The sequence below is a fragment of the Tachypleus tridentatus genome, chromosome 2 (genome assembly GCF_004210375.1).
Source record: "Tachypleus tridentatus isolate NWPU-2018 chromosome 2, ASM421037v1, whole genome shotgun sequence".
In the NCBI taxonomy this organism is placed as follows: domain Eukaryota; kingdom Metazoa; phylum Arthropoda; class Merostomata; order Xiphosura; family Limulidae; genus Tachypleus; species Tachypleus tridentatus.
In genome coordinates, this window is record NC_134826.1 from 13,074,966 (window position 1) to 13,089,411 (window position 14,446).

General features: G+C 32.1%; 1 protein-coding gene across 1 annotated transcript; it reads right to left on the bottom strand.

The window, feature by feature from the left end:
- Positions 1-615: 615 nt before the first annotated feature.
- LOC143243349 (uncharacterized) lies at positions 616-13,058 on the bottom strand. Its single transcript, XM_076487207.1, has 8 exons — positions 12,880-13,058; positions 10,287-10,465; positions 8,626-8,798; positions 7,968-8,106; positions 5,937-6,007; positions 4,663-4,872; positions 2,217-2,331; positions 616-935 (listed from the first exon to the last, which is right to left on the bottom strand). The coding sequence occupies exons 1-8, from the start codon at positions 12,978-12,980 to the stop codon at positions 616-618; spliced, it is 1,308 nt and encodes a 435-aa protein (XP_076343322.1). The 5' UTR covers positions 12,981-13,058.
- Positions 13,059-14,446: the final 1,388 nt, after the last annotated feature.

Genomic DNA, 14,446 nt, shown 5'->3' on the forward strand with positions numbered 1-14,446 from the left:
AAGAGGAGGTAAAAGTATAATTAGGATAGAAAAGGTAAAGGTATAACTAGAAAGAGGAGAAATAAAGATATAACTAGAAGAGAGGAGGTGAAAATGTAATTAGGATAGAAGAAGGTATAACTAGAGAGAGGAGGTAATAGTATAATTGGGATAGAAAGAGGTAAAGATATAATTAGGATAGAAGAGGTACGTAGGTATAACTAGAAGAGGATAAAGTAAAGATATAACTAGAAGAGAGGAGGAAAGGATATAATTTGGATAGAAGAGGTAAAGGTATAAGTTTAGGATAACATTTGAAGCTTTATTTAAAAGAGAATAGGTATGCATTTAATGCGAGTTTTGCATCTGATGCTATAGTTTAAATGAACATCTTATATATAGACAGTTTTATCAAAAGGTATAGTTGTTAACCTCTTGAATACTGACTTGGACTGCACTGTATAACTGTGACTGTCTTTTCCTATTTCTCTACTTTTATTCATCTCTTAAGTTCAACGTATTTCTGATTATTATTATTAATATTTCCTTACTTAGAAATGACGTACCAGTTTTTATGTCTTTACTTCATTACTGGTAAAACAATATTTAAATGATCTGGTGATAAATATTGTTTACTTACAGTCCAGGTGGCAGTAGGTTACCAGGCACACAAATCACAGGTGTAAATACTTCAACTTTAAGTATATCTTCTAATCTGGAGCCACCTACAACACTCTCATAGCATCCCGTCTTTCCCTCTATGCTACAACTCCAACGGTAGCCGAGAGACCCCTGGTGGTTGCCAAGATCACGAGAAGAGGATCCGTCCACACAGAATTTTGTACCAAATGGTATAATCATTGTGTCCCATTTTACACGAGCGAGTAAAGGAGCTTTCAGTGTTATAAGCTGTTTTGATGTTCTTGTCCACAGACGTGAGTTATTCCTGTCGCAAACTTAACAGCAGGATTCGCTCAGTTATGTTTGTGTGTATATATATATATATACAGAAAAAGCATTGGAAGCAATTATGAAAACACAATATGGAGATATATATATATAAACAATAAGTTATTACAGTTTCATTCTGAATTGATCATTAATACATTATTACAACTAATATGTAATGTTTACTTTCCTGATGCAATGCTAAATAATGGGCTATCTGTTATATATCCCTTGCAGGGAATTGAACCCGGAATTTTGGTCAATAAGTCTGTAAATTTATTGCTGACATAACGAGGGATAACGCGTAATATAATTGGAAAGGTATTTCGTATTTCCTTTAAACTAGACATTATTTTATGCTAACATAAACATACTTATGTTAAATCATGAAATATTGTTTCAATTGTCTTGTATTTTTACTAACAATTCTGCTTCCAATTTGACCTTATCAATGATATAGATACACAAAATAAAGTTTGTGAAAGTTTTCTACAAACAAATAATACTGTACATGACAAAGATACCCAAAATAAAGTTTGTGAAAGTTTTCTACAAACAAATAATACTGTACATGACACAGATACACAAAATAAAGTTTGTGAAAGTTTTCTACAAACAAATAATACTGTGCATGACATAGATACACAAGATAAAGTTTGTGAAAGTTTTCTACAAACAAATAATACTGTGCATGACATAGATACACAAAATAAAGTTTGTGAAAGTTTTACTGTACAACAGAACACAAATAATACTGTGCATGACACAGATACACAAAATAAAGTTTGTGAAAGTTTTCTACAAACAAATAATACTGTACATGACACAGATACACAAAATAAAGTTTGTGAAACTTTTCTACAAACAAATAATACTGTACATGACATAGATACACAAAATAAAAATTTTGAAAGTTTTCTACAAACAAATAATACTGTACATGATATAGATACACAAAATAAAGTTTGTGAAAGTTTTCTACAAACATATAATACAATTATAGTTCTAAGTTTGGATATTACTGTTAGTTAAGAAGTCAATGTCCAACTTTGTCTTTAGAACTTGAAAACAGACAGTAAAATTCTTTTCGAATGTTCTTGGATTTAATGGTTAAAGTAACTTCACGTTTTGCACTAGTTTTAATACACTCTAGAACTTTACGTTAGTGACAACAACGAATCCTGGCGGTGTTATAATTTATGTAATTTATTTAAATAAACTTATCTACTTCGAGGAAGTAAACTATTATCTTAACAGTTTTAAAATATTTTGTAAATATTTATTTATACCTCTTAAATGTAGAGAATATGTTTTATCCGCTTCCATCAAATATCGGGGTATAACCAGTGTTGAGCCCCATTCAGAAGGTAGGACGACATCTGGTGGCAAAATTGTCCACATAAACTGAAAATATACACTTGTTGTAGATCACTATTGTTAAAAATTACTGTTATTATTTGTTACTATTATTATATATATCACTGTTATTATATATCACTGTTGTTATGGATCACTGTTGTTATGGATCACTGTTGTTATGGATCACTGTTATTATAAATCACTGTTGTTATAGATTATCGTTTAGTCACAATACCCATTAAATAAAAGTCCAGTATTCCAACGTTTTGAGTGGATTATTTTATTCTCTTAACTTTATAACATCATGTCTACCACTCGTTTGGTCATCACCAAATAAATAACAGTTGACCTGATGGTGACCACACGAGCGATCGGATAGTTGTTATAAACTTTAAAATATAAATCAATACACTAAAAAGCAGCGTTTCTGGACTTTTGTTGAATCAGTATTCTAAAGTGATTAAAATTTTCAAGTCCGAAGTGGTCTTCCGCTCCTTACAACATGAACACTACTTATTGTGAAGCAAAAACCAAAAATGACGTGACTGAACTCTGGTGCAAGAGGATCGTATCGTTAACCTTAAAAACTCACACAGTTGTAACAAGTTATGTAAAATAAGTTACTGTTGATAACTAACTGTGGACTCTATCCACATTAACTTTCGGACGACGTTTCTTCGCCAGAATAAATATACTTCGTCGTCAAAAACTGATTTTATGATCATATGCACGCTCACAACGTAGGTACGAGAAAATCCCACGAGGAGCCTTGCAATCCCATATTTAAACTTTTCTTGACGAAATTTTATCGTTTGAATATAAATAAGATATACCCTGCCTCTTGTTTGAAAGATTATTTAAGAATCGATACATTGTGTATTCTCAGCATTGATGATGGGTTGGACTCCATATGAAATCTGCGTCTGATCTGTGGGGGCGTGATAATGTGACGGTCAATCCCACTATTCCTTGGTAAAGAGTAGCCCAAGAGTTGGCGGCGGGTGGTGATGACTAGCTGCCTTCCATCTAGTCTTACACTGCTAAATTAGGGACGGCTAGCACAGAAAGCCCTCGAGTAGCTTTGTGCGAAATTCAAAAACAAACAAACAAACAAACAAACAAACAAACAAACAAACAAGCGTTTGATCTGACGTCATAAGTTGTTGATCAGAGACGGTAACCACCTGGTGTTCTTAACTTTGACGATGTCTTGGACTCTTTGTTGAGACCCCTGCTGGTGTTAAGGAATTTTGGCGGGTTTTTCAGACAACCTCTGATGTGAGGTCAACTGGAATTGGTCACACATCACCTCTGGTCTGACCATTACAAACCACAAGACCAGCCTCCCAAGCAGCATCAGTGTAAAAAAATTCCATAAGCAGACTGCTGGTCATGGCGCTCGACCTCGTAGTCCGAAGATTCGAATCCCTGTATCCAAACATGATCACTCTCTTAGCCATGGGACTTTTATGTGATGGACAACCCCAATATTTTTGGTAAAATAGTCGCCCAAGAATTGGCGGTGAGTGGTTTTTAACTAGCTGCATTAGCTACAACTCTTGTATAGCAGGTGTCCTCCCACAACAACATATCCACGAGAATCAACCACTACTCATGAACATGTAATATGTTCCAATTGTCTTAAGACTCAAATAAATAAATAAAATATTTCTGTATCTACTTCACAATAATAAAGAAGTTCCTATTCAAACTTCTAATAATTCTTATATTAGTATTAACGAAATATCTCTTAACCCTTCCACAGTAAGGAATATCTAGTAAACCTTTCCAAGGTAAGGAATATCTGTTAACCCTTCCACAGTAAGGTGTATCTGTTAAACTTTCCACCGTAAGGAATACCTGTTAAACCTTTCCAAGGTAAGGAATATCTAGTAAACCTTTCCAAGGTAAGGAATATCTGTTAACCCTTCTACAGTTAGGTGTATCTGTTAAACTTTCCACCGTAAGGAATACCTGTTAACCCTTCCACAGTAAGGTGTATCTGTTAAACTTTCCACCGTAAGGAATACCTGTTAAACCTTCCACAGTAAGGTATATATTTAAACTTTCCACAGTAAGGAATATCTGTTAAACTTTCTATAGTAAGGTACATGTTTAAACTTTCCACAGTAAGGAATATCTGTTAAACTTTCTATAGTAAGGTACATGTTTAAACTCTCCACAGTAAGGAATATCTGTTAAACTTTCTATAGTAAGGAATATCTGTTAAACTTTCCATCGTAAGGAATATCTGTTAAACTTTCCACAGTAAGGAATATCTGTTAAACTTTCTATAGTAAGGTATATATTTAAACTTTCCACAGTAAGGTATATCTCCCTTACCGACAATATTTTAAACTACGTTGAAATACTTACACTGAGTGATTGACCCTTTGCTGCCCACTGTTCATCCATGTCAATATGTGCTGTAAAGACGTTGTCTATTAAAGAATCCAACTTTTCAGGGCCAAAAATGGTCGCTGTTAGGTTCGTCCTTGTTATCAACACCGTCTTGTTCCTTATGAATTCTAATCCAGCTTGTGAGACTCCACGGACAGTAAAGATATAACTTTCATTTGGTCGGAACTAAAGATAACGTTTATTTTATAAGTTAAGTAAAATTACTTACTTTTGGTTTTATGTATTGATTTAATTCCGACTACGTCATAATTATACTGACCCCAACTTATAAGGTTTATAAAGTACTGAATTTTTATTATTATTTATACGAAATAATCTGTTTGATACAACATTCACTAGTTGAAATTAATGTAAAACTGCAAACATCTAGAGATCTAGCAATGCCCAATAGTTAACATTTCGAACAACGAATCCAAGAGTTCATAATTCGAGTCCCGCGAAAATAAAATATTCCGCACATTAGGTCGTGTGGGCGTTTTAAAAGCGGTGATTGTATCTCACTATTTGATCAGGGTAATTCAGTGGTAGGGTGTTGTTGACTACTTGTCTCCTTTCTGTTCTATAATGATCATTGATTATAATGATGAAATCCCACTATTCTAAAGACTCGGAGGAGGGCGCTGTATTCTCTATTTTTTCAGCTTACAATTTGGAACAAGTGCAAATTAATACTGTGCAATATTGCTAGAAAACCTGAAAGACAAATCGCACACAGCCTCTTAGAAAATAAAAAAAAACTAAGTAAACCGGCTTTTTGCGAATAATTAGATGTTTGAGTGTAGAAATAAATGAAAACTACCCATAGTCAGTGTAAAACTAGATATCTTATTTTTTGGTTTGTTTTGAATTTCGCGCAAAGCTACTCCAGGGCTATCTGCAGTAGCTATCCCTACTTTACCAGCCTAAAACCAGAGGGAAGACAGTTAGTCATAACAATTCACGGCTAACTCTTGGGGTACTCTTTTATCAACAAATGATGGAATTGACCGTAACATGGAGCGGCGAGCATGCTTGTTGAGACGAGGTTTAGAACCCAAAAACTTAGATTACCAGTCGAGTGCCTTAACCACCTGGCCGTACCGGGGCCAATCCTATTTATAAGATATTCAACATAATTTGTCTTTTAAAATATCATATTGTTTATTTTTTATCAATAGTATATCAAAAATAGAAAACACCCTTTAACAAGCTGGTTCTACATTAATGTTAAAACATTTAAAAAAACTTGCCAAGATTATTGGAACTCTGACGGATCTCTTGTTCAATAGATAGAACTCTTTCTTTAATAGGAAAAAATCGTCTGCAACGAAAAACAGATATCAATAAACATACATCCAGTGAATCCTTTAAAATAGTTCTCAGTAAACATACATCCAGTGAATCATTTAAAATAGTTCTCAGTAAACATACATCCAGTGAATCATTTAAAATAGTTCTCAGTAAACATACATCCAGTGAATCATTTAAAATAGTTCTCAGTAAACATACATCCAGTGAATCATTTAAAATAGTTCTCAGTAAACATACATCCAGTGAATCCTTTAAAATAGTTCTCAATAAACATACATCCAGTGAATCCTTTAAAATAGTTCTCAATAAACATACATCCAGTGAATCCTTTAAAATAGTTCTCAATAAACAGTCATGCAGTGAATCATTTAATATAAATCTCAATAAACATGCATCCAGTGAATCCTTTAAAATAGTTCTCAGTAAACACACATCCAGTGAATGCTTTAAAAGGTTCTCAACTCAGTAAAAACACATCCAGTGAATCATTTAAAATAATTCTCAATAAACACACATCCAGTGAATCATTTAAAATAGTTCTCAATAAACACACATCCAGTGAATCATTTAAAATAGTTCTCAATAAACATACATCCAGTGAATCATTTAAAATAGTTCTCAGTAAACATACATCCAGTGAATCGTTTAAAATAGTTTTCAATATACAGACATCCAGTGAATCGTTTAAAATAGTTTTCAATATACAGACATCCAGTGAATCATTTAAAATAGTTTTCAATAAGCATACATCCAGTGAATCCTTTAAAATAGTTCTCAATAAACAGTCAACCAGTGAATCATTTAATATAAATCTCAATAAACACACATCCAGTGAATGCTTTAAAATATTTCTTAATAATCATACATCCAGTGAATCATTTAAAATAGTTTTCAATATACAGATATCCAGTGAATCATTTAAAATAGTTTTCAATAAGCATACATCCAGTGAATCCTTTAAAATAGTTCTCAATAAACAGTCATCCAGTGAATCATTTAATATAAATCTCAATAAACACACATCCAGTGAATGCTTTAAAATAGTTCTCAGTAAACACACATCCAGTGAATCATTTAAAATAGTTCTCAGTAAACATACATCCAGTGAATCATTTAAAATAGTTCTCAATAAACATACATCCATTGAATCCTTTAAAATAGTTCTCAGTAAACGTACATCCAGTGAATCCTTTAAAATAGTTCTCAATAAACATACATCCAGTGAGTCCTTTAAAATAGTTCTCAGTAAACACACATCCAGTTCATCATTTAAAATAGTTCTCAATAAACACACTTCCACTGAAACCTTTAAAATGATTGTCAGTAAACAGAATCCACTGAAACCTTTAAAACGGTCATGAGTAAACAGACATCCACTGAAACCTTTAAAACGGTTATGAGTAAATAGACATTTAATGAATCCTTTAAAAGAGTTCTCACTTTTTGTTATATAAAGTTTTCTCCGTCAATCTTAAAACTTCCAATATTGACTTAAGGTAGTACTTATATCTGCTCAGGTATTGATTTAATTAATGTTTATATGAGATTGGGACAAAGTTTTGATAATGTCATTATATGTGAAGATTTTTTTTAAAAAAGGGCACTCCGTATGGTTGTCGATTCAGACTTTACTTTTAGCCGGTTATAAGTACCGGGAGAAGATGTTATAGGCTTAACATGGTACTGTTTTACTGTAGATGTGTTTCGTAATATCATAAACACATCTAAAACTTGCCGTTTCCACCAGTCTGTTAAACAACACGTGTTTAAAACTGTTGTCATAATTCTTCTGTGTATCTTAAGACACATATTTATTTAAGCCACGCCCGACTGTTAAGAATGTTCTTCTTCAAATCATAAGCTGCGTCATGACTTGAAATCACGTCTTTGATGACATATTGAAATCTTAAATTATTTGGCTGAAGTTTGTTCAAATAATTAACGGGATCCTCAACAACTAATCTCATTACCTGTTCCAGAAGGTTCCTTAGTTACACTCCAAGTGAAGTTAACTCCTGCACCTCCGTCTCCAATGACGTTTCCAATCTTTAGTTCTACAGTGTTGCAACAGAAGCTATCCAGAGCCAAAATCTCAAACGTCAGAGGTATCTGTAAAAGTTAATTGTTAATTAATTCTGTGACATTTGTTTGCGCTAACAATGTCTTCAGTATTTATAAACTTTTACATAAATTTATTGACACAGAATTATAAAATTCTAAAGAGTGAATCACAAGAAATAAACTTTCAACTACATTTGAAACAAAAAGAGTACTTATACGTTAAACGTTTACTTAAATCGAATTTGTTTTAATTCATGACAGTTAAATACGAACATTGCTGAAGACGTTTCAATTGAGTAAAAATATACAGTCTTTTAGTTTCCTCAGACGTAGTTCACACAACGTTATTTGTTCTTTCTGTAATATTATATACAGTAAACCCAAGTTGCTCTATTCATACGTACTATCTGAACTTTTTACAAGCTAAACTTATCATACATTGTTACGTGAACAAAAATTAATTCTACTTTGAAAACAAGCTAAACAAGTTTATTTAGCAAGTTGAACAACGTCTCAGAAACGAATAGTTATAAATACAACTGCACTGTAGTAAAGTATGGTTTTTACCTTATTTCTCATGACAGTAAAAGATCCATTCATCTGATCACCTAGGTTATAAAAACAAAGAGACGATAGCTGGTTCTCTTCACCCAGCGTGAACAGTAATGAGTGAGGATGAAGGTCCACATGAACCGCGATGTTAATATGAATCTCATTCTGTCTTATCATGCAGTCTTGATCTGTAACATTAATCAGAATCAAACTTTACCAGGATGGTGTCAAGATTTCACTACACGCACTCAAGCTTATAAGAAGACCAAAATCTATTCTGACTATCAAACAGAAATAAAGACGATGCTTTCGTTTGGTGTGTTCGCACACGGCTACACGAGGACTATCTGCGCTAGCGTCCCTAATTTAACAGTGTAAAAGTAGAGAAAGCTACACCTCACCTCCCACCGCCAAATCTAGGACTAATCTTTTACCAACGAATAGTGGGATTGACTACACTTTATAAGTTTTCACGGTTGAAAGGGTGACAATGTTTGGTGTGACAAGATTCGAACCTCCGAACCTCAGATTGCGAGTGAAGCGTCCCCAACCACCTGGTTATGCTGCACAGAGAAGACGAAAACAATGATGTTCATGTCCGTAAAAGATATTTGTTGGTTCACACAAAACACATCACATGGTATGTGATACCGTGTACCGGTCATGTGCTTTAAACTTATGCCTATTGAATCAACATAGATCAGATTTGTTATTATAACAATGTAAAGAGACGTACGATAAGTAAACTTATATTGAATCAACATAGATCAGATTTGTTATTATAACAATGTAAAAGAGACGTACGATAAGTAAACATATTGAGTCAACACAGATCAAACTTGTTTTTATAACAATGTAAAGAGACGTACGATAAGTAAACATATTGAGTCAACACAGATCAAACTTGTTATTATGACAATGTAAAGAGACGTACGATAAGTAAACTTATATTGAGTCAACACAGATCAAACTTGTTATTATAACAATGTAAAGAGACGTACGATAAGTAAACTTATATTGAGTCAACACAGATCAAACTTGTTATTATAACAATGTAAAGAGACGTACGATAAGTAAACTTATATTGAGTCAACACAGATCAAACTTGTTTTTATAACAATGTAAAGAGACGTACGATAAGTAAACATATTGAGTCAACACAGATCAAACTTGTTATTATGACAATGTAAAGAGACGTACGATAAGTAAACATATTGAGTCAACACAGATCAAACTTGTTATTATAACAATGTAAAGAGACGTACGATAAGTAAACTTATATTGAGTCAACACAGATCAAACTTGATAAACTTATATTGAGTCAACACAGATCAAAATGACAATGTAAAGAGACGTACGATAAGTAAACTTATATTGAGTCAACACAGATCAAACTTGTTATTATAACAATGTAAAGAGACGTACGATAAGTAAACTTATATTGAGTCAACACAGATCAAACTTGTTATTATAACAATGTAAAGAGACGTACGATAAGTAAACTTATATTGAGTCAACAAAGATCAAACTTGTTATTATAACAATGTAAAGAGACGTACGATAAGTAAACTTATATTGAGTCAACATAGATCAAACTTGTTATTATAACAAGGAAAAAAACACAATAAGTAAATTTCTATTGAGTCAACATAGATCAAATCTGTTTTATAACCTACCTTTCAGATCATACTCTGAAACTGTCTGATTGGAGAACAGTTTGCTACAGCTCATCGTATTGTACTTCAGTATTTTATCAGTTTCCACGACCACCTTACGAACGTTCTCGTTCATTTTAGCACGTTTGATTTTTGGAGCTCTCTCACTGATCTCTACCCTTATTGTTGTTCGTTTGTTGCTGTTGAATAAAAAACCTTTTAGAGTTCAACAATAGCACACTCGTCTCATTGTAATTGTTTCTAACAATTTTTCTACAGTGGACCTTTAATGTTTTTCCAAGTTTATTTCTCAGTGTAAATTACATCTCAGCATTTACGCTACCAGTAAAATATAATTATAATTGGGTCAAAATAAGTAAATCTTGAGTGCAAGTAAGCCAACATTGAGTGAAAATAAGTAATCAAACATTCTATTCGTGACAGAAATGAACCATCTCTGAGAGTCCTCTCGTGTGCAAATATATCATCCTTTAGTGAAAGTAAGTCATAATCATGTGATAATATGACGCAACTGAGAAACATTTGCGAACTCGAAGTGCAATAAGTAACACTTGCATGCAAATATATCATCTATGATCCAAAATAAACCATCGTAGTATGCACATGTGCCTCAATTAAAGAATAAAATCCCTTCCCGAATACAAATAAGTATTTGACTAGAATTTGTGTAATGATGTCACTCACTCAATATTCATCTAGTCAACTGGATACAATATCTTCACTAAAGTGACGAATTAAGCCTTAGTTATAAATTGTTACTTTACTGTAAACGTCTAGCCAGTTGGATACAATATTTTCACTAAAGTGACGAATTAAGCCTCAGTTATAAATTGTTACTTTACTGTAAACGTCTAGCCAGTTGGATACAATATTTTCACTAAAGTGACGAATTAAGCCTCAGTTATAAATTGTTACTTTACTGTAAACGTCTAGCCAGTTGGATACAATATCTTTACTAAAGTGACGAATTAAGCCTCAGTTATAAATTGTTAATTTACTGTAAACGTCTTGCCAGTTGTATACAATATTTTCACTAAAGTGACGAATTAAGCCTTAGTTATAAACTGTTACTTTACTGTAAACGTCTAGTCAGTTGGATACAATATCTTTACTAAAGTAAACAGATAAATGGTTGTTGTACTATAAACATCTAATTAATTAGATACAATATCTTAACTAACGTGACCAGATAAGTCGTTGTTGTACTATAAACGTTCTATCAATTGGATACAATATCTTTACTAACATGACCAGATAAATGGTTGTTGTACTGTAAACTTCTAGTCAATTTTAAACAATATATTTACTAAAGTGAACAGATAAATAGTTATTGTACGATAAACATCTAATCAGTTGGATACAATGTCTTTAATAAATCTTCAGAAGAGTGGCTGTTGTACTATGAGCATCTAGTCAGTTGAGTACAATATCGTTATTAAAGTGACCAGATAAATGGTTGTTGTATTGTAAACGTCTGGTCAGTTGGATACAATATCGTTACTAAAGTGACCAGATTGTTATTGAACTGTAAACATCTAATCTTTAAAATACAACATCTTTACTAAAGTTACAAAATAAATGGTTGTTGAACAATAAACATATAATCATTTTGATACTATATCCTTAATAACATGACCAGATAAATTGTTGTTTCACTGAAATCATCCAGTCAGTTTGATACAATATGTTTAAAAATGTGATTAGATAAATGGTTGTTCTACTGTAAAAATCTAATCAGTTGGATACTATATCTTTACTATAGTGACCAGATACATGGTTGTTCTACTATAAACATCTAATCAGTTGGATACCATATATTTACTAAATTGAAAAGCTAAATGGCAGTTGTAAATGTGAACATCGAATCAATTGTATACATGATCTTTACTAAAGTGACCAGATAAATGGTTGTTGTGTTGTAAACATCTAGTCATTTGGATAAAATATCTATCCTAAAGTGACCAGACAAGAAGTTGTAGTATATATGTCTAATTAGTTAAATTAATATCTTTACTAATGTGACCAGATAAATAGTTGTTTTACTATAAACATCTAGTCAGTTAGATACAATATATTTTCTAAAGTGACCAGTAAATGGTTGTTGTATTGTTAACACGTAATCAGTTGGATACAATATTTCCACTGAAGTCATCAGAAAAATGGTTGTTGTACTATAAACATTTAATTTGTTTCACACAATATCTTTACTAAAGTGACCAGATAAATTGTTTTCGTACTGTAAAAATCTAAAAACTGACTGTAAACAAACTCGTGTGACTATTTTACAACTGCTTGTCTTTATCTACTTTGTTTTTCAAAGACTAAATACAAACACCTGGACTTTTTTAATTGAACAACTCAAATGTTAATCCCTTTGTTCAAGAATTGTGCGACGGTGTTTTTTAAAATTTACCTTTCGGAATGTTTAACAAGGTATTTCTCTCCCTTAATAAAAGAAAACAAATAATTGTTAAATAATGAGTCATCTAGCTTGATATTTATGAAAAAAGTAGTGAAACCTTTCCTGGAAGGTAAGCTCTGTTCACCCATTCTGGATGTTAATATGGAAATCTGGAAAAAACTGACAACCTACCAATTATTTTGAACTCTTTGCGTAAAACCAAGTCCAACGAAAACATTCATGCACATCTGTATAGCTGACAGGTCACAAACGTAGACATTTTCAGATATCATTTGGACAGGGAATACTTCTGTGAAAGAATCTGATACGCATGCTACTGGAAAAACCGGGTCGAATTCCAGAAGTTGTAACATCACCTACAAATCAAAACTCCATTATTTCTTCAAAGCAGGAATGCATACAATTGTGGTAACTGGAAATCCCACCTTGCAGATCAGATTCCTAATAATCTAAATGAGAAGCGTACACAAAGTGCTGAATGTTTTATGTTGTCGGTGGGTAATTTAATTCAGAAAACTTACTACTTTTATGTCTTTAGTGTAGAAACTGATTCATAAAACTTACTACCTTTATATCTTCAGTGTAGAAACTGATTTAGAAAACTCACTACCTTTATGTCTTTAGTGTAGAAACTGATTTAGAAAACTCACTACTTTTATGTCTTTAGTGTAAGAACTGATTTAGAAAACTCACTACCTTTATATCTTTAGTGTAGAAACTGATTTAGAAAACTCACTACCTTTATATCTTTAGTGTAGAAACTGATTTAGAAAACTTACTACCTTTATATCTTTAGTGTAGAAACTGATTTAGAAAACTCACTACCTTTATATCTTTAGTGTAGAAACTGATTTAGAAAACTTACTACCTTTATGTCTTTAGTGTAGAAACTGATTTAGAAAACTCACTACCTTTATGTCTTTAGTGTAGAAACTGATTTAGAAAACTCACTACCTTTATATCTTTAGTGTAGAAACTGATTTAGAAAACTTACTACCTTTATATCTTTAGTGTAGAAACTGATTTAGAAAACTTACTACCTTTATATCTTTAGTGTAGAAACTGATTTAGAAAACTTACTACCTTTATGTCTTTAGTGTAGAAACTGATTTAGAAAACTCACTACCTTTATATAGTGTAGAAACTGATTTAGAAACCTTACTACCTTTATATCTTTAGTGTAGAAACTGATTTAGAAAACTCACTACCTTTATATCTTTAGTGTAGAAACTGATTTAGAAAACTCACTACCTTTATATCTTTAGTGTAGAAACTGATTTAGAAAACTCACTACCTTTATATCTTTAGTGTAGAAACTGATTTAGAAAACTTACTACCTTTATATCTTTAGTGTAGAAACTGATTTAGAAAACTTAGAAACTTACCACCTTTATGTCTTTAGTGTAGAAACTGATTTAGAAAACTCACTACCTTTATGTCTTTAGTGTAGAAACTGATTTAGAAAACTCACTACCTTTATATCTTTAGTGTAGAAACTGATTTAGAAAACTCACTACCTTTATATCTTTAGTGTAGAAACTGATTTAGAAAACTCACTACCTTTATATCTTTAGTGTAGAAACTGATTTAGAAAACTCACTACCTTTATATCTTTAGTGTAGAAACTGATTTAGAAAACTTACTACCTTTATGTCTTTAGTGTAGAAACTGATTTAGAAAACTCACTACCTTTATGTCTTTAGTGTAGAAACTGATTTAGAAAACTCACTACCTTTAT

Bases quoted from the DNA above. Each gene is read 5' to 3' on its own strand.
- LOC143243349 (XM_076487207.1), bottom strand. From the start codon at position 12,980: ATGATATCTGAAAATGTCTACGTTTGTGACCTGTCAGCTATACAGATG. The intron at 10,466-12,879 runs GTAGGTTGTCAG...TTTATTCAACAG, and splicing joins CAAAGAGTTCAAAATAATTG to CAACAAACGAACAACAATAA. The intron at 8,107-8,625 runs GTAAAAACCATA...TAACTTTTACAG, and splicing joins TTACTGTCATGAGAAATAAG to ATACCTCTGACGTTTGAGAT.